Consider the following 22,155-nt stretch of genomic DNA (forward strand, 5'->3'; position numbering starts at 1 on the left):
TTTTTGGGGATTCACATAAGTAGCTTCAGTACTGGCTGTATTGTTAGACTTGTCCAACTAGTATACATTTCTTGTAAAGGGATTGAAACATAGAGTCTAGCTTAAGATGTGTTAATAACACGGATAGACCATGTTCTCATCATGCAAAAATAAAGTACTTTTTGTGGCAGCAATGTAAAAGTAGAATGGGGAGTTCAGGTATTTGAATTTTAATCAGAGTTAGTGCCAGTATGTGACATAGAGAAAGATGAATACATGTTGGTTTGGATTAGATTTGTGGAGTGAAAAAAAGTTCTTTTATTCAATTTTAAATCTATTTGGATACATCTTTTAAAAAAAGTACTTTTATTAAAAAAACAAATTATTTGCTTTTTTTTTTTTAAGTTAACAATACCTTACTTTTAAAAAAAGTAGAAGTAAAAGACGTTTTTAATACTTGAAAACTCTTTTTAAAAAGTCTATCCAAATGTAAAATAGCTTTTGTCTATAAATTTTTTTTTCTTTTAAAGATGAAAAAATAAGTATTTTTTTCAAAAGCTAATCCAAATTGAGCCGGTACTCAACTAAAAAAATGTAAAACGGTCCTTTTTAAAGGGGAAAAAATCGTTTTCCACAAATAAATCAATAAACTTTAAGAGATGAAAGTTTAATTTACTCAATCCTTCAATGAAAGAGTATTAACAGAACATACCGCCAAGTCAAAGGCCTTCAATATGGTAAAGTTGAGGTCAAATTCCAGTTGAACAGCACCTTCCTCCAATTTAATTGTTGACCACTTGTTCACGCTTACAGTACCTGCACAGAAACTCTCCATCCTTCGACATTTGATTACTGATATTTGCTCCAAGGATGGGAAATTTAAAGCAATGTTCCCATTGTAAAACCTTCCAAGCCTAGGTAGAGACTGAAGAGACAAAGTGTTGAGCTTCTCAAATATTATCTCCTCCTCTGCATGCTTTGATGACTCCTCTACCACTCCAAACACTATTTCTTCTAATGATTCACAATTTTCTATGGACATATTCTTTAGTTGGCACATAGTTCTGCTAGTTGAGGGTGTAAACAAATAGACAAGCCCATTACATTGTGACACATTCAAATCCGTTAGGCTGGAGAATGATATGTCGCATGGTACTAAGTTCCTTAAACAATGGCATTGGTCTATTTGTAATTTTTCAAGATTTTCAGAAATGGGGTCCACCCAATTGTGCTCTAACCCAATGGAATTTAGCTCAGACAAGGAATTCAATTGCAAACATTTTAGACGTGAAAGGATTTTTTCAACACAATCCATGTCAGGGCTTGTAGAGCAGAATATATCTTTGAAGGAGCAACAACTCACAGAAAGTTTTTCTATGTTGGGCGCCATCTGAAGTAGTCCATATGGAAAAGTATCTGAATCATCATGAAAGCATTGCAGTTGAAGAGCTGGTAATTTGTGCAGGAGGTTTACATGAAACTGACCATCCAAGAATATCATGGCCTCTTCCTTGCTGAGTGCTAGAAACTCCAAGGAGGGAATGACCTATGAAGAAGAATTAAGACATAACATATATCATGATAACAATAGTTTTTTGGAACTGTCTGCCAATATATAAACTATGAAACATTATCATGGTTCTTTCTAATGGTAGTTTATGAATGCCAATCTACAGCTACACTTAACAAAAATAGAAGTTAAATGCTATCATCTAATAAGGATATTACAAATTAAGAAAAGAATAAGGGTTATGCTTAAAAGATGTACATATTTTTAATATGATCTTTTAAACTACCATTATTAGCATGCTAACATATCAATAAAAATAGTTGCACTATTTTAATCGATAATATGTCTTGTATTTTAAGCAACATCAGGCATCTATGTAAATACTGCAAATTATTATAAATTAAACAGTAATAGGACAAGTAGGTCTTTGAAGAATTTTGCGATGGGCTTATAGGTTTCTCTTTTAAAAAAATACCACGTAAGTCCTGAGAAAATTGTGATAAACTTGTAGGTTCCTGGAGAAAAAATACCAAGTCCTTAAAAAATTGAAAGACTAGATTTATAAGCTCTTGAAAAACTGCAATGTTTGACACAATTCATCCTTCTTAATCTTTCATTTCATTCTGTCAATGATCTATAAATCTATCACAAAATTTTCTCAAAGACTTGGTACTTTTTTCCTTACAGACCTATAAGTCCATTACAAAATTCTTGAAGGATCTATTTGTCCTGCTACTCTAAATTAAAAGCAATGAATTTACATGGTGGATGGTGTTCATTGTTATTTTTTTTCTATATTGATACTTATTGAAACATATGTATATATGCATTTCAACTTATAGTATACACTAAAAATATTACTATAAAGGAATGCCCCGAAAATTGCATTTATAGTTATAGATGGTACCTTTTTAACCAAGAAAAGAGCTTTTGAGCTATCTTGAAAATCTGGTTGTTCTTTTAGGAAGCTTTGAGAGTCATATGTGAATATCTTCAACTTTTCACAATGGAACAAGTTTATTTGTTTTAGCTTGGGGCATTCCAACTTATGCGGACCTCGGTAAAAACACTTGAGTTCTGGCAATGACCACAGTTTTATGGAGGTCACACAAGGCAAGACAAACTCTTCATCAGGTGCTTCAGCTGCTACATCATCCTTTGCAACAATTTCCATCAGCCTACTGCATTCTTTTACTTCGAGTTTCTCAAGTTTCACCAGACTTTTGGCCACTGATGCTGGAAATAGCCTTTCAAGGTTGCCACATCCATGAACACATACTTCTTGCAGGGTTTCTAGGCCAATAACTTCTTCAGAATCTGAATCCCAGACATGTTCAAGATTTGGCAGCTGATCAAAAGTCAATTTCTTTAAGCAAAAGAATGGGGATATGCCTGGTCCTGTATTTAACTTTGCATCCTTTGCTATATCCTTCACCTCAAAAATTGCTTTGACGGAATGGCATTCACGTACTACCAGTTCTTCCAATTTACATAGCAAACCAAGTATATGTGATGGAATTACATTGCATAAGAATTCACATCTTTCCACGATCAAAGACTTCAAATTGACAAAGCACCTGAATGGGACAGGAAATGAACCATGCCAAATTCCATGTACCTGTGGCTCATCGACAAGATTCAAATGCTCTTCACTCCTAACAAATTCTGCAACCTGGATATGATAAAATGCAAACGTGAAATCAGTACTTAGTTAAGGTGGTTACTCCACAACGATCATTGCTATTGTTGGGACATATTCAACCAACTCCTAGATTATGGAGTTTCTAGTTTTCTTTCTCACTTCTCTGTGAACTCTGATATTTTATTGGTTTGTCCATTTTCCTTGAACCATCTTCCATATTTTAAGTGCTAAATTAATTAATGTGAATTACATGATAATTGAGACTATGGTAGGACACCACCTTGTTATGATTGAGAAAGAAGTGGAAAAGTAGCTAATTATTATTCTTTTGTATCATTATTTTCTTTGAGAGTTATGAAGGGAAAAAATGGTATGATAATTTTTTTTTTCTTTTTAATCTTTGATATAACAATAAAGTAAAATAGAAAATAGATACATACACGTGCTTCGAAAGACTTGCGTATGACATGATTGAGATCAACTTTCAATGGGGTAGCATCTCCATACCTCTGGAATTTCACTTCTAACAATTTGTTAGTGCATAAAGTACCAGCACAGAAAGTATCCATCCTCTGACACTGAATTACTGATAATTTCTCCAATGAAGGGAAGTTTAAGGTGACACTCCCTTGATAAAAGCTTTTGAGTCTTGGCAAATATTCAAGATTTAACTTATGAAGCTTCGCAAATATTATCTCATCATGATGAAACTCATCTTCCTCTCTAGACAGAATCTCTTCGATGGAATCACAACAGGATATGTTTATCTGCTCGAGTTGAGCCAAACTTTTGGCAGCTGAGCATGTGAACAAATGGATCATATTACTACAATAAGATGCAGTCAAATGCTTCAGACTGGAGAAACATACTGCAGATGGTACTAAGTTTCTCAAACGAGAACAACTTTTTGCTTCCAAGGTTTCCAAATTTTTTAGAAGAGATTCTCCTACCCAAGAGTGCTCTAACCCAATGGTAACTAGTTCTGAAAGAGAAGCTAACTTCAATCTTTTTAGTTGTGATAAGATTCCAGCATGATTGAAATCAGGTCTTTCAGAGCAGAAAATCTCCTTAAAGGAACTATTACTCACTACTAGCTCCTCAATATTGGGCACCTTTTGTAGAAATCCACATGGCAGTTCTTCTAAATCATTAAAACTCTGCAAATCAAGAACTTTTACTTTGCGGATGTGAGTTCCCTGGCATTGTCCGTGCCAAATCATCTTCAATTCTTTTTCACCGAGTGACAGATTGTCCAGGAGAGATGTAGCCTTAGGAGAGAAATAAATGATGAAGCAAAAGCGGGTTAGAGGATTTCAACAAGCTAAAGCAATTATAAGAAACATGGAAAATACACCCATTAAAAATCCAAAAAGGATGAACTAGGTAATATTAGAATGAGATCACTGAAGATATCTGAAGTGGCCCATAAAGGAGAATGATTCATGCTAAAACTAATGGTAAATAGACATTTGAAACACTAATTCAAATTAAATAATTAAATTAGAAAAGATGAAAAGAGGAATGAGTTTATAACAAACACATCCCTTAAACAATTACTATGAATGGGGTGTATGAGGATTTAGATTGTGAGAATCACTTGACTATAAGAACTTTCACTATGCTAAGGACTCGCTTAAAAGTTTAATTAAAGTAGTTGACATTGTTATTAAAACGTTATAATAAGGTTATGTGGCTATTGTTGTATCTTGTACGCAACATTAGTAGTCAATGCTGTTGAGATATCTTGTATATTTTGTAGAGATCTATATTCATTATCTACAACTATTAGCGTATATATGATAAGATTAGATTAGATGTAATTATTTGATTCCATCAATAGAGAATTTTTTAATATATATATTGGCTGGCTGAAAATCTGAAATCAATCATGAAACATATTGGAGAGTTTATTATATAGGAAAAATCATTATATATCACCATAATATGGATAAGTTATTGGATAACAATAAAATAAAAGAACCTATTTACAATAATAACAAGATAAAGACAAACTTGGAAGTTACAACTATAGATAAGATAAAATAAACTGAAATTAATCTCAACTAGCATAAGAGATTGTTATCTGTGATAAAAATTTTATCATCATAATCATACAACACAAAAGCATAGCAAATTCTCATCACAATTCTCAATCCATGCGTATAGCATTAGTAAAAAATACTAGTGAAATTATTTGCAATACCATTATAAGAAAAGGAAGAAAAATACTATGTACTTTAGTATTTGTGAACCCCACTTTTATAGACATTATTTAAACACTTGGAGATCATATGTAAAACATTGGTGAATCTGCCCATGAGAAATTTGATTATTTATTCAATGATCTCAAGTTGCCCAAAGATGTCAATAACTATGAATTCAAAATATCATTTTTCATTGAAAAATTAGTCAACCCGCAACAAGGAAAAGGTGGTTAAGCAATTATGTACCTCTTCGGCACAAACTTGATCCTCAATTTGTGGATCTTGACCTATGAATGTCTTCAACTGAACACAATGCAATGAACAGTAAACACAGTTGAGCTTTGGCAAATCCAACAATGTCAATGAGGTCAAACAGGGGAATATAAAATCTAGATTTGTTCCTTTTGGGGCTGCTTCAATGCCTGCAACAATTTCCACCAATTTCTCACAGTGCTTCACCACTAGATTTTCAAGTTTCACAAGATCTTTGGCTGTGGATGCTGGAAACAAACTTGTAAGGCGTTTACATCTTTCAACATGTACTTTCTGTAGTTGAACTGTCAGAACCCCATCAGGATCTTCATTCCAAATACACTCCAGATTTGGCAACTTCTTTACTATTAATTTCTTCAGGGAAAAGGGGACTGGTGTCTGTGGTGACCCTACAATCATTCGTTTGTCTTTCGATACACATTTCACATCAAATATGGTTTTCACTGAATGACAGTTCCGAACTTCCAAACTCTGTATCTTATTTAACAAGGGAAGTAAATCGAAAGGTATTACTTCTGACAAAAATTCACACCCTTCCATAACCAAGGACTCCAAATTACTGAAGCATGCATCTGGGACTGGCATCGAGCCGTACCATATCTCTTGATAACAGGGGCTAAGCCTCAAATATTGTGAATTACATGCAGATTCTGCAATCTATGCATGAGAAATAACAAATTACACTTGCTTGTTTATGCTTAGATTAACAACTAAGATGTTGAACCACAATTTAAATTATGGTTTTCTTAAAATTAAAATTTAAAAGGATAATTTTGATTTTTTGCTTCAGTGATGGACATCATTCTTCTTCTTTTGATTTTCCTTTTTGCTAGGTAGATGGACACTACAATGATATCCAATTATTTTTCTTTGATACATACCTTAACAGCTTAACTGACTTATCAGTCATTTATTATGCTACTTGTTATGATCAAAAGACTTGTAAATTAGTTTGACTAGATTTAGACCCACATGTTGCACGAGAAGAAAATGATAGATATATATTTTATAAAATCCATTTTTGTTAAATTATTCGTAAATTGTGTTTATTTATAATTATTTTTCTTGAGATTTCATAGTGATATTCTATTTGTGAAATAGCTTAACATATAATATCATAAGATTATTACATCTTTAATCATTAAAATACATTTAGAGTTTTCTATCTCCTGAGCATTAGATAGTCCAATTATTCATAGTAATTAATTATTTGCATTTGTAATCCAAAGCCCAAAGGTAACTACTTATACAGTTATACTATTGAACGATTCTATGGTAATATCCATAGAATCTCCAGGTTGGTTAGATCAACCTCATCGCCCGTTAATATGACTTTCTTCCATTTTTTTTTCCCTTTTTTTTCAAATTGGAAACTTCAAACTATGGCTTTTCAATAAAAGCTGCTTTGGTTTGGTAAAATACTAGGTTATTTTAGTTTCCGCTTAGTATTAAAATACAAAATGCTATTTGTACACTGAAATCAGCTATTAGAATCAACCACCATGTATTTATGTATAACTACTACCATATTGACTAATCGAATATTTATTATCATCAAACACATTTAATAAATGAAATGGTGATGTCGATAGATGCAGTTATGTAATAAGAAAAGGGTTTTAAATATGATAAAAAAAAAAGTGGTTTTTGGGATATTGTAAGGAAAAAAAACAATAAAATCATATTTTCTATTTCTATATTATGTTTTCACTTTTTTGTTTGTGAAATGTTAGAGTTTTTTGCAGTTAATTTTACATTGCCGCTTGATTAAAGTAGACTTTTTTTTTTTTTTTGGTGACTTTAAAGTAGACTTATATAATAATAAAGGTTACTTAGTTTAATATTTTAATTTAAAAAATTATAAGTTTAATTAATTTGTTAATCTTTATAGTTTTAGTAAATTTTTAATTAGACCCTTATAGTATAAAAATTGGTAACTCAATTCTTATACTAGATAAAAATTTTCAATTCGGTATTCACTAATATTTTTTGTTAAAAAATAAAAAATATTTTTGAAATATTTGTTTCTCTATTTGATGTAGGATTAATCGTGGAATAATCTAGAAGTGAATATTCTAAAAGTATTGGTTTTTTTCGAAAAATTTATTAAGGACCTAATTAAAAAAAATTATCAATTATGAAGACCCAATTACAAACTTTTTTAAACTGCAAAAACATAATTAAAATATTCGTGAAATATGAAGACTAATAGATTAGTTAAACCTAAATTATATGAAGACCTAGAAATTGGAAAGTAGCTACCTATTGGATGCTAGTAAGTTATAACGATAATAGTTATTACCTTTTTCTCAAACATCTTGCGGATGGTAGTGCCAAAATCACCTTCCCAATATCCATCTTTGATGAGTCCAACTCCTGGCGACCGGTTTGAATGTTGGTTTATTTCCACACATGGGCAGAACATTTTCATCAAAGGGCAGTTAAATATGGATACTTCTTCCAAGGATTGGAAAGATAAAGTAAGATTCCCCGGGTAAAAGCATGCGAGTTTTGGTAAGTTTTCAAGAATCAAAGACCGTAGTTGCTTAAATATTACATTTCCACCTATGGATGATTTGCCAACCTCTATGGACACTATTTCTTGCAATGATCCGCAATTTTGTATTTCCATCCTCTCAAGATGACCCAAACTTTTGGCGGTTGAAGTTGTGAACAAATATAGCATATTGTGGCAATATTTTACAACCAAATTTGTTAGATTTGAGAAGGATACCGTGCATTGCACCAAGTTCTTCAAAGCACCACACGATTCGACTTGTAATGTTTGCATATTTTCGGGAATAGAGTGCACCCAAGAGTGCTCTAAGCCAATGGATTTGAGAGAATATAAAGAATCAAGCCTTAATTCTTTAAGATGTGAGAGGATTCCAGCACAATCAGCATTAAGCCTGTCTTTGGAGAACATCTCTTTCAAGCAACCGTATTTCACTTCAAGCTTTTCTACATTGGGAACCATTTGAAGGAATCGGTATAGAACACTGTCTCTCTCTTCTTTTAAGTGTTGGAAAGAAAGAAAATTAAATTCCAACCCTAGAGACTTCAAATCCAAAGTCACTGTACCATTTCCTATATTAAATGACAATCTTTCTAAAGTTGGAAGCAGGAGATGAACCTAGGAAGCAAAAAAACATGAGCAGGCAAAATCAGCATCATCTAATTTTCTTAAATAAATTAATAAGAAATTTCAGTTTGCACACATGACAAGACAGATAATTTTTTATAATTGAAACTAGCGTGTATTTCTTAATAGTTTATTCCATTTGAATTCCTTATTCTGAAGGACTCATCATCGATCATATGTGAAATCAGGATATAGTAAAATGATCTCTGGACAAAAGTAGCTTGCTTATGACGTTAACTCGAACCAAACACTTCATCACAAACTACTACAAACTGAAGATCAAATTTATTTGCCACTTTCAGACACTCTTTTAACAAATGCATTTTCTATATTCTGTAGCATAATGAGACGTCTGAGGTCTGACTTACATCATTTGACATTCAAGTATCCTTCCAAACCCACACGGATGCGAGGTAAAAGAAGTAAATCATGACTACTAAAATATAAATACAATAAAATTAAGCCATCTCCATTTATGTGTGGGTTAGGCTATATGGAACAAATGATGCCATGGTGTCCCTATCACAACCGCTAAACTAATACATAAATTGTTTAGAATTAGAAGTTCTTAAAGAGTCACCTGATAATTTATCAAGTTAGGCTACTTATATTACACCCTTTGGGTGTAGTCCTTCCCAAGACCCAGTATTAATGAAAAATGCTTCTGCACTAGGCTACTCTTACATGAATTCGTGATTTAACGTTGAGTATTGCATAAAATTTTACAATCAAGCACTCGTCGTACTTGATGGGTATATGTGTTTATTTTAGTAATCACCCCCCTTAAAAAGACATAAATGTGCTTTTCATATATTCATCAAATTGAGTTCCAATAATAATAATAATAATAATAATAATAATAATAATAATAATAAACATTCATTCGAGTTTGAGGAACTGAATAAGCATTTCTTTTCAATCGGTTAAACCAAATAAAAGAGAAAGACGGGAAAGAAGGGGGTTTTAGGGGGGGAGCACGGTGCAAAGCATCCTATGCCTTGCAAGGTTCAAAGAAAGTCCAAGCCTAAAGGGTGTAAATGGGCAGCCTAACTTGATTCAGGCATCACCCTGCGACCTTGAAGTTATACAAAGACAATTCAACCTTTACTCCAAAGCTCCCTTTAATTGGAACCATAACTGTCTTCTATTTTTTCCTCTCTCTCTAAGTCAAGCTTGAGCTAACCTCTTACTAATCTCTAGATTTTCGGTATGTTTTCTTATTATTTGACATCCTTTAAACTGCAAGAACTTCTAAGGCTACGCATCTACAGTGTGGTTGATATTTGATGAAGTTTGTGTATTTTGATTTTTGATTAATAATTTTTATATGTTTAAATGTCTTATTTTTTCATACTTGCATGAACGATTCTCTTATTAGTGAAGGCAACACACAAGCATACTTCCATTAAACAAAAGGAAAAAGAAAACCAACAAAATCAATCTGTTCAAGATTTGCATAAGTTGTGAAAAAGTTGCAAAAGTAGCAGTTTACATTTATCTTATGAATGGAACATGTAAATTTCATTAATTAAATGAAAAAAGGAAGACTTAGCCACATTTTGAAAATTCATTGAAACTAAACATAATTTTCTATCAATATACAGGGCATTTGGAATTGTTTTAATAACCACACACCAAAAGTTAGAAGTACCTTTTCTACAGTGATAGAGACTTGCTCCTCTGGATAAGCCTCTTGACAATTCAGTATAACCCACTTACCTGGATGTAATTGTAGTTCCTTTAGCACAGGAAAATCTAGCTTGTGCAATCCAGGATAGAAGCATTTGAGCAATGGCAATGTGTTTAGCATCAATGATTTAAGACTAGGAAACACAAATGATTTAGTATCCCTTTCTAGAGCTGTTTCGTTGTCCCCAAAAATTTCAACCAATTGCTCACAGCTTTCAACTGATAGCTTTTTGAGCATGGTAAGATCTTTAGCCATGGATGCTGGAAAAACGTATTTGAGGCTGTGGCATTGATAAATTCTCACATCTTGCAGAACTCTAAGGCCAATAATACTGTGAGGATCATTGTCCCACACATGCTCCAGCTTTGGTAGATTCCCTATGGACAACTTTTTCAAACGGAACATTCCCAACATTTCTGTCACCCCTTTAACATTTATCTCAAAGATGACTTGCACTTGATCACAACTGGCAACTACCAATTCCTCTAAATTCTTGAAGTAAGGAAGCAAATGAGAAGGAATTACATGCACAAGAAAACCACAATTCTCCACCGACAAAGTTTTCAGACAGTGAAAGCTATTCCGTTGCGCCAAGTATTTAACACACCATACTTGTTCTAACTCGGGATAATGGGAAAGCTTAAGATGAGATGTGTATTCAAAAGAAACCTATAAAGATAAAATCAAGAAACGAAAATTATTATTCACTTTAATAATGAGTTTAAGTCACTATTCATTTTGTGTTTCCTACCAGTTGTATATATTATTTCAGAAATGTTTGTGACAAAATAAAAATCAGCCTGAAATTACTTTATTTTGTATTCATTAGTTACTGCTGAAAAAAATAAGTATTATTAGATGTAATAAGTATACAAGTACGAATGTTATATGCATGGAATTATAAATGTTAAGTTTAATAAGATAACTTTGGATTATTGTCTCACTAGCATTATCATATTATTTTTACTTTATTTTTATGCATCCTAAATGCTGTCTTGAAAGTGTTTGTTAATCATAATTAAAAACGGCTAACTTGCTGAATATGTAAATCAAGCAGGTTTCTTAAGAATTCCAAAATAAAAACTGTTCATACCCTAGCCCAAAACGTAAAGCCAGACCCAAAAAGGTTAAAAGCCCATCCAACAAAGGTGGCCTCTTCTACCTAACCTCATAGAGGTCGGGTACGACGACGAGATATCGGCTCTACTTATTTGAATAAGCAACTAACTCCTAAAATATTTCCTATCATTTCTCTATCTAGAAAGGAGATATCAACAACTTCCTAAGATAAGATAAAAGGAACGGTCATCCACCGTCAAAGGTGGAACTACTCTAAAAGTCGTTATCTTTTCTACTATAAATACACTAACAAACCTCAGGTATATTCAAGTCCCAATCTATTAAAAACCTGCTTAAACCCTTGCTAACTTAAACATCAAAGTCTCTTGCAGGTACCACCCTCCACCTCCCCACGAGAAACTCGGACGGCAGCACCTCAACATCAATATAAGTTGGACGCTGCCTCAAAGGGAATCAGAACCTCACGTCTAGGCCCAAAAGCAACCCAGTTTCAGGTAATCCTCGGAACAAAAACTATTTTACTTGTACATACAGTAAAATAGGTTTAGGAATTTAGAGTGTTGTATATATTTTTCAAAACACAGCTCATTCATGCATACTAGAGGAACATAAAAAAGAGAACCAAATAATTCAAAATATATATTAAGTATTATTCTTGTACTCATATAGGTTTGAAAACTGGTGTATGTTATAATGGTTATGTAACTTTGACAACACTAAAAAAAAATGTAAAAATTAAGGTAACATTTTTTTACTATTTGGAACCATTTTTTTAAATAAAATAAAATGTGTTGTTTAAATTTAGCTGTTTTTTCCACTATTTGAAAATACTTTTCAATCTGAAAAAAAAAATTAAAAGTATTGTTGAATAGTAAAAAAATGTGACTTTAATTTTAACAACACCTTTTAAATATTGTCAAAGCTGCATAGACAACATGGAATAGCCATCATAGACTCCACCTTCAAAAATGTTGTATATACTAGCATCCCAGCATCATTGTAAGGTTGCTTTTAATTTTTTATACAATACAGAATACAATAAACACAAAAAGAAATTATAGCTTAGTTAAAGAATTTGTATCGAATATAACTCGAAGGGACCATGTTTAACTCTCCACAATAATCATTTAAGAATTATTTTGAAATTCTTAAATATAATAAAACACAGACAACCCCAATCAAATATAAAAACCAAGATCCAGGCAAGGAATGAGTGTAAGCTAACTTACATTTGAATAATTAAATTTTAATATAAATAAGTACTTGTTTATTGCATTGTTAATTAACAATAATATTAATAATATAAGATTTGACAAATAAAAATAAAAAGTAATGGGTAAATATACTTTTTGTCCTTGAATTTTTTGACAAGTTTCAAAAATACTCTTAACATTTAATTGTTTCAATTATCTGTAACTAACGTGATAATTCTGGCATAAGATTGTCACATCATTGTCCAACTTAGGGATAATTGAAATATATTGAAATGTCAGGGGTAAAATTAGAACCAAACATTAAGGATAAAATTGAAATAATATAGAAACATTGAGGATAAAAATAGGATATAGTATTGAATTATTGTTTTTCTAAATAAAAATTATATTGACAATACCCTTAAAACATATCACTTTTATTAATATTCACTTCAATACAATAATATTTTTTATTAAAAATAAAAAGTATGCTTAGAAAATTAAAAGAAAATATTTTGAAAATGTATCTTTTTATTATATAAAAATAACTTGGATACCTTTAAAAATTTCTCTCGAAATACCTTTAACAATTTACTAACAAACATGTGATTCTGGCAAGTAATTAAGTATTATATATTTTTATTAGTAAATTATATAAAAATATTTTAAAATCAATGATTTTTATATAATAAAAGTGATATGTTTTTTCCACATAATTCTTTAAGAAGAACATGCAGTACTTCCAAAAATTTTATTTTTAATAAAAGATTTTTTTATTATCAATGTGATTTTAAATTAAAAAAAAAATGTTGAATAGTATATTCTTTTTTTCTTCCATGTTGGTATATCTCTTCACTTGTGATTAGGGGGTTAACTACTTTGTATGTAAAATCATTCATGTAAAAGAGAAGTTCTTTAATGTATACTTAAAATCTTCTACAATCATAATTTGCATGTATCTAATCTCAATGGGAAAAAAGATTATTGTTATCATTGTCTTCGGATCATATACCATTCTTAGAAGGCGGGGGGATTTGAGAAGATAGCTTCATAAAACATGGAAATGAGTATCTAAGGAATGATGCATACCTTTTCAGCAAAGGCCTTTTTAATTGTGGCATTCAAATCACCTTCCCAATACCATATCTCCTCCTCTCTTTCATCAACGGAAAGTACATTTTGTAGCTTTGGTGCTTTTATGTCACTCTCTGTGAACGTTGTCATCTTTGGGCAATTTCTCAAAATCAGTTTCTCCAACGATGGGAATGAAAACTCACAGTTCTTACAGCTACAAAAACTTGTGAGTTTTTTCAGTGACCTAAATTCTATTGTTATCAACTTGCCAAATACAATATTCACCTGTGTCTCTATGCCATTTCCCTCATTGGTGACTATTTCCTTCAATTTACAATCGCTTATCTTCATTGTTGTGAGTTGAACCAAGCTCTTTGCAGTTGAAGATGACATTAAGCTTTTCAATTCAGAACAACAATGTATTTCCAAGTATGTCAAGTGAGTTAAGGACAGTGAGGGTTTCACCAAGTTGATTAATTTTCTGCAGTAAAATAGGACCAAGCGCTCTACTCTCTGAAGAACTGGGTCCCTTTCAAATCCAATATCTTTGATGTTTGATGAGGTGACAACCAGTTCCTTAAGCTGTAGTACCGTTCCCAACCTTTCCTGAAGTGCTGTATTTCCACTTGGCACTAACTCTTGAATGTCATCATGAGGGTAACTCAATTCCAATCTTTCTAGATTAGGAATTCGATGCAGAAACCAGTAGAGAATCTCAACATTTGGCAGTGACCGCAAGCAAAGCTGTTTCAAGCAATGCATATGGTACTTCCGTATGTTGCACTTCAACCACTTTGCTTCTTTTGAGTCAATATCCATATACTCCAAGTTAGAGATTACCTAGTGATGAATGAACATTCATATATATTATATATACAACCTATTCAAAATTATAATTCTATACTATCAAGAGATAAATGCTTAGAAGGCTTCCCTTGTGATTTGTTCACATGTTCAAATCAATTGTATATTTGTATATGTCAAAACGTTTCCATGTTCCAAGAACTGAGAATTTCTCAAATTGAAGTTTGTGATCATTATTACAGCAGACCAAATATTAATATTTTGGGAATAAATTATTAGCTAACTATGTAAAATGTTGGTCCACTAATAGTATCTTAAATTTAACATTAAAATATATACACTGCAGAACTACAAGTCATTTGCAATGTTTCTTTGATCCATATATTGGATTTTAGGAAATCAGTGCGTAATAAAATTGGGGATCTCAGTTGCAGTTCCAGTAAATGGAATGCATGTAACATGATAACTAATAATATATGAATAATCTTTTCATCATATTCAAGAGTAAAATAACTGAAATTCCCGATTATTATTTATTAACACATAATTTTCCATATTTCCCTTAGGGCAGATTCACCAATAGTATAATTAAAATTTTCAATCACTAAAACTTGATTCCCCTTGTATTATAATGCCATCTAGAAAATTGGTGTACCAATTACGATACTGATTACATTAACTGATTCTTGACAAGATTCTTATAAGACAAGAAAGACGTAGTTTACGAGCATCTGTACCTTTTCTGCTGAGAAAACCGGTATTCCTTCTTCATCAGTTGTGAATGCTCTCAGCTTCACACAATTATTTACAACCAACCGCTTCAGTTTTGGGCATTCTATGCTTTGTCTCCCGTTATAGAAATGCCTAATGTTACGTAGATAACATAATTCCATGGAGGTTACTTCTGGAAACTCCAATTGTTCATTGTTTGTTTCTGATCCTGCATCAACAATTTCCTCCACTTCACCACATGACTTTATCGATAATTCTTCAAGTTTTTTAAGACCTTTGGCTATAGAAGCAGGCAAGACATTGCTCAATTTTTTACAATTAGAAACCTTTATACTTCGCAAACTTTTGAAGTCAACAACACCTTCTGGATCTCTGCTCCAAACTTTGTTCAGATTTGGGAGACTTTGTAAGAGAATAAGTTGCAATTTCATGTCAGCTAGAGATGCATCCTTTTTTAAAGGACATTCAAAAATAACTTCCACTGCCTCACAATTGATAACTTTCAAGCTGTCTAAACTCTGATAGCAACCTTCCATGTGACTAGGAAAAATCTTTCCAAGCTTTTTGCACCCATCAATATGCACAGAAATGAGTTTAGGAAAGGAACCGGCATGGACTTTAACTGGCCATATGTCCTTTAACATCCCCATATTAGTGAGATGGATTTCTTCCAACTTAGGAAAGATGTGATCCTGTTTCATTACAAGGCCAACAGATAATGAAATCAGATACCAAAGCGATGAACTTGTGCACATGGGGTGTTGTGTAAATGCATAAAATGATAAGAAAAATGATCAGAGGATTATAAAACATATGTACATGATATTAGAAGTCAATTACAGAGTTGTACAGTAACTCACCTCTGAATAGTCATCAGTGTTTCCTTCAGTGATGAATAACTTTTCCATCTTCCGGCACCCACTTACAAAAAGACCTTTCAGTTTGTTCAAACTTTTAGCAACAGACAGTGAACATAAATAGGTCAAGTTACAACAAACTTCCACAGTTAATTTTATTAAGTTCTCAAAGCGGAAACATGAAATTTGGTCACTCCATATATAATCGATGTCAATTGATGAAACCTTCAAGCTCTCCAAGTTTGGGATTTCAACCTGCAAGAATACGTGCAAAGTTACTATATTTGCACCAGCTTATAAAAACTTCAATCATAAATTAATGTAAGCTAAGGAAGGTCCTATTTTAAGTAATATCATACCTTTTCACCAAAGAGAGAAAATGAAGTCCTGACACACTGCTCATCCTGTAAGTTGACACTTTCTACGTGATCAGTTCTTCTTTCTTCCCTGTCCATCAACTGAGGCATGGAGATCATCTTGCTATTGGTGTAGAAACCAATAAATGACGGCAACTCTTGCAGTGTCAAAGAGCATAACTTATGAAACTCAACCTTATCAGACACTTCTCTTTCCTCAAGAACAATCTCCTCCAAGTAATCACATTTAGAGATATCAATTGTTTTCAGACTAGTAAGAAATTTAACAATGTAAAAGGAGAATATATTCTTCAGTTGAGTGCACATCTTGACCTTGATGGTCTTTAATTGGGAGAACGAGGCACCTCTAACAGGACTGCAACATATCTCCTTTATGTTCATCAAGTTGAAGAGGTTGAGAGATTCTAGATTGGGAAAAACTATATGAGGGTGTGACATTTCCATTGAGTTCACAATATATTCAATGCCAGAGTTATTTATGATGGACAAGTGTTTAAGGTTTGGGAATCCATCCAAACTCAGCTCATAGAAAACATTTTGAACTCCATTCAGCTCTCCCAATAGCAGATTCTCCACTCTCTTAAACAGCATTTTTATTCCTTTGAGGGTGTGAATGTTTTTGCCAGATCTTAACTGGAGCGCCAAAGTTCTTGAAGCTTCATACTTGTTTGGCATCTTGAAATCACTGATTGAAAGCATCTTGAAATCTCCTATCACAATCTTGTAATCATCTAGCTTGTCAAAGAACACATCCGGTGGCAAAACTTCAGCACTTGGGAGGCACATATCTACAAGTTTCAATTGATGCAACTGCTTCAGCTCAGAAAGAATTGAAACTTGACTTTGATTTGTCTCTCCTTCCACTTCCATATTAATCAAGCTCTTTCTCATATACAACTCTTCCAAACAAGTCAAGCTTGATATAAATTTAGGTGGAATTGAATTGGCTATGGTACAGTCGCTAATGTTCAACAAATGTAGCTTACTCAAGCCCTCTAAATCACCCGGCCAAGCTTTAATTTTGGATCCTGAAAGGCTGAGAATTCTTAACTTTTTCAGATATCTTATGATGGACAAGTCACCTAGAACACATCTCTCCAAACAAAGCATTCTGAGGTTTGATAAGCATTCAATTGAAGATGGTAGGCTTGATAGATGAATTCCAGTCAATATTAACACCCTGAGTTTCTTCATTCCTTCAAAAAACTTGTCATGTATATCCAAAGGAAGATCATCACCGTCAATATGGAAGACCCTAAGCTGAGGACAATCTATAACTTCAGGGAGCTCATCAACGATATCACTTTTGTATATAGAAATAACAGTGCACCTCTCAAGTTCGCTGGGCCAATCATCTAGCTTGTCATTTCTCAAGGTAAATACATTATGTTCCTTTTGTGCTATAGACAGAGCAGCATCCCGAACCATATCATGCATATTGAAATGATCACTAGAATTTTCTTCCAGCATCAGACTTGAATCTTTCAGCTTCTGGATTGATGTACGTATTCTTTCACGAGCATCTTTTAGTGTATGGACACCTTTAAGTATACCCAAACCAAAGGAATACTTCACCAGGTCCACAATTAATGGTTGGTGACCCATTTGCGCACAAAGTAAGAAAATGGACTTGAGCTCTTCACTTTCTAGATGGTCGTAACTCATCTTCACAGAAATCTCCATAGATTTTTGCACTCCCATTAGTTCCTGCTTGTTGAGTTTTTCTAGGACCTCGTCCCACACTAACTTGCTTTTATTCTTCAGTGCCTTTCCAACAGTAAGTATTGCCATAGGTAACCCTCCACAATGCTTCTTAACAATTTCTGGTTCAAACTTGGAATCTTCATCTATTTCAGCTGCTGCCTTAAATAATTTCACAGCTTCCTCGTCTTTCAACTCCATCACAGGGAAAATTGAATTTTCCTTAACATTCATTTTACCAGAAAGTACCTCTTTAATTCTTGAAGTAAGCAAAATTTTGCACCCTCTATAGACACCAGAAAAATTTTCATCTTTCACCATTTTGTAGCTGAAACCCTTTTCACTTTTGCCACTCTCCTGTCTCAAACACACCTCATTGGGTAAGGTCCCTGATGTACTTCCTGAATCCAACAACTTGTTACCATCATAATGACTAGATGGTTTTTCCACCTGGGTCATTTGGCAGCCAAAGTCCAACCTATCTTTCATAGTCACGTGGCCTAAATCATCATCATCAAATGGTATCCCTAACATATTCAAGTCTAATCCATCCCAAAGATCATCAAGTATCACAAGGGTGTTCTCCTTCTCTTGCATCAATCTTCTCCTTAAACGATCTGCTCTCCCAATCTCACCTTCCCCTTCAAAAGTCAATCCCAAATTGTATGCAATTTCTTCTTGAACTTTTTGTCGATTTGGATTTTTTGTTATGCTTACTATAACCACCACACTAAACAACTTTCTATCTCTAGCCTCCTTAGCAATTTCTTTAACTAAAGTGGTCTTGCCAACACCACCTGGCCCATGCACTCCAATCATCCTCACAGTAGAATCTTCAAGTTTTACCATTATCTTTTTCATTATATCTTTTCTAGATTCAAATTCCTCATAGCCAGCATTAGACAAAGCAATATCTGCAGAGCTTGGATGCTGCCGATAAGAAACTTTGGTAAACTTTTCATCCTTCAGCAACTTGATATCCATCGTCATTTTCCTAGCTTTCCTTCCCAGTTTATGTCTATACCACAAGAAAGGAAGAATACCCCTAGAACACCCTGTCTTTTTGTGAGCATCATCAGCCTGAAACTCCGTGCAATCTTCTATCTTTTTCTCCACCTTGTCAAACCAGGCTCTCACATTAGATTCAATTCCTTTTACATTATTTTCAGCATCATCAACATCATGTTTCACATTATCTCTTTCTCCCTCAAGAGCAACAATGCTGCTATTTAGTTCATCAAGGTTGCCCTTGTAACAGATAATGTAACTAAGATGTCGAATACTCACATCCAGTATAAAATCTGTGACTCTCTCTACAATTTTAGATGCATAAGCCTCCATGTTTACGGTAGATTTTCTAGATGACAATCACATCTCCTTCCCTGCAATTTATATACATTGGAAATAAATACCTTAAGAAACAACAACTAGGCCTTGCATGCGAGTTTGGAGGGAAAGGGAAAAAAAGGGAAGAGAAGCAATGAGTTTCCCTTTCCCTCCTCATGTTTGGAACTACAAAATAGAGAATAGAAGGAAAAATGGATTGTTTGTGCATTATGTTTACATTTTTCTTTTAATTTCTTATAGTATCTCCTAGTCCGGCAGGCCAAACTAATCCAATGTGGATCTAAATTCTATTTAAGGGTTTGGCCAATGTGATGCTAAATGCACAAAATTCGAACTCCACAATTTTTGGACCAGATGAGTGAGTGAAGCACTCGACCAATCAAGTTTATATTTCTATCCTTATTACAAACTTAAAACAATTATTTCTAAACTTCTTAATTATGTTAGTTTTTATATAAACTTCTGAATTACGTCTAAATACATTGATTTCCAATATAAAAGCTCGAAAACAAAGCATGTAGCCAGTTCCCTTACCACCTAACCAGGAACCAGGAGCCCAACACGGTGTCAATCAACCACCAGGATAATCAAGTGCACAAACAACATCATAGGGAATGCGTTGCGCACGAAGCGAGATGAACTGAGGAAGAAGATGAAGGAAAGCAAAGTGCAGACAATGTGTTCGAAAAAATGCTTGAGAGAAAGAAGCAGAATACAGCGAATGAGCATGCTGTGAATGAAGATGCGAACAAGGGTCCATGTCAAGCACTTTACGAACCGAAAGCAAAGCGAGGAATGGAGGGGATCCGGTGCGGAAAGGACCAAGCGCAGGAAGTGTGTTAAATGAGATGGCGAAACTGATGGCAGAGGCCGACATGGTGAAAAAGATGTGGAAATGTTTGGAAACGGAGTGGAGTGGAGTGGACTGAATTTTATACAGAAAGTAGGGGTTTTCATGGTCATGTCCCCTTCAAACTCAAGTCTCAAGCTCAAAATGTCACTCGAACTTGAAACTTATTTAAAACAAGAATAAATGACTATTTGTATCTATGATAATTCAAAAAGCTGACATTTGTATTCATCGTAGATGGAAACTGACTGACTTTATAATTATGAGAAATGAGTTTCGTGTGACAAAAGTAACCTGGCTTGGGTTGGCACTTGCTTCGATTTGTAGGACCCTACGTGGATCTCCGAACTTCCCAAAGCCCAATCTACGTGGAATTAAACAATTTTTTTATTAAGGACTGGGAGATTGAAGAAAATTTCGCGAGAAGCTCTGCTCATGCCCTAGCAGAGATTGTCGTTTTGTTTCCAAGTCGGAGAAGACGTCTGGAACACTCCCAACCCATCACCCTGAAGCTACGGCTTTCAACGCTGTCATTCCCAAGTTGGAAAAGGCATTCAGAGCAGTAGCAAGCCATCAGTACGAGAACGTGAAAGAGGATCGTGCAAGGAATAGGTAGCAGAGCTCGAACCTAGTGATTTCGTCCTCGAAGGTGTAGAGGTCACTCCCTTTGGTCGGCAGAGAGCTGAGGTATGTCGTTGCCAATGTTAATTAATTTCAAATGTCATTGAGACTAGTTAGACAGATTACATTACCATATCAAATCATGTTTGAGAATTGCTAAATTAGTTGATTTAGGGTTTGTGTTAGGTGTAGTAACATGAACTGTTTTCTTATAATGTGTTGGTTTATTTCACTTTCAGGAATGGCCACCATCCATATAACACTGTGTATTAATCACAGAGGACGGTTTGAGAAAGGGCCGTGTGGGAAGGTTAGTTATATTGGTGGTGAAGTCACAGAGATAGAGAGGGGTTAATGTTGATACCTTGAATGGTTTTTTTGTATCTGATTTGCTGAAGGACATAGGATATGCATCTGTTACTAATTTTTTCTGGCTGGAACCTGGGAAGGAGCTTGATGATGGGTTGAGGGACCTAAGAGTTGACATGGATATAGTTAGAATGTATGAGGCAGTTGTGAAGAACAGTAACAGAATAAATGTATATACAGAGCATACAGTGGATGAGCCCGTGTTAGTTGAGGAGAACAATATGACTCCATCAAAGATGAGAGTAAAGCAATGTGCTAAAAGGGTTCCAACTCCGAAAAAGAGTCCAAAAAGAATATTGATAGTAGTGGAAGATGAGGATGATGCTGAAATTGTACGTAACGTGCAAGTTAGGATGGAGGACCGAAAAAGGAGTGAGGCCCAGAGCAGGGAAGAGGCCTATGAAGCACATAAACAAGCTGGTTTTGAGGCTCAAAACGAGGACAATATCAGTATGGCCCAGGAGACAGCAGAGCCACTACTTTCAGGATCTGATGAGGAAGGACAGGTTTCTCAGCCTCCCCCAACACCTGTCATACCAGATAAACCACCATCAACTCAGTCCCAACCTACCCAGCCACCTATTCAAGAAGATCAGCTACCAACACACACTGCTTGTTCAGACTCAGTCCCTTCTTCTGATCCCAATGTCTCTGCACCTCTTGAACCAAAACAACTAACCCAATACACCCCACATCCGTATGGGAATCCA

The 22,155-nt window shown here is 34.0% G+C and overlaps 1 protein-coding gene across 3 annotated transcripts in view; it reads right to left on the reverse strand.

Annotated features, from left to right (window-relative positions):
* LOC112775443 (uncharacterized) overlaps positions 1-22,155 on the reverse strand; it is a 39,889-nt gene that overhangs the window by 5,905 nt on the left and 11,829 nt on the right. Inside the window, exons 3-13 of one of the 3 annotated variants that reach the window (XR_003189566.3) lie at positions 16,540-19,640; positions 16,184-16,435; positions 15,329-16,015; positions 13,803-14,627; positions 10,402-11,109; positions 7,911-8,741; positions 5,582-6,265; positions 3,572-4,399; positions 2,397-3,161; positions 1,465-1,525; positions 692-904 (exon numbers count right to left, since the gene is read on the reverse strand). Coding sequence is in view for 2 of the 3 variants with exons in the window: in XM_025819055.3 (XP_025674840.1) it covers positions 692-1,525; positions 2,397-3,161; positions 3,572-4,399; positions 5,582-6,265; positions 7,911-8,741; positions 10,402-11,109; positions 13,803-14,627; positions 15,329-16,015; positions 16,184-16,435; positions 16,540-19,599 (9,474 nt within the window). In the remaining variant the exon portion in view is untranslated. Of the gene's footprint in view, positions 1-691; positions 1,526-2,396; positions 3,162-3,571; positions 4,400-5,581; positions 6,266-7,910; positions 8,742-10,401; positions 11,110-13,802; positions 14,628-15,328; positions 16,016-16,183; positions 16,436-16,539; positions 19,641-20,139; positions 20,597-22,155 lie in introns of those variants that run through there. The other 2 variants (XM_025819055.3, XM_025819054.3) reach the window with 2 other exon arrangements.

The sequence above is a fragment of the Arachis hypogaea genome, chromosome 19 (genome assembly GCF_003086295.3).
Source record: "Arachis hypogaea cultivar Tifrunner chromosome 19, arahy.Tifrunner.gnm2.J5K5, whole genome shotgun sequence".
Lineage (NCBI taxonomy): Eukaryota > Viridiplantae > Streptophyta > Magnoliopsida > Fabales > Fabaceae > Arachis > Arachis hypogaea.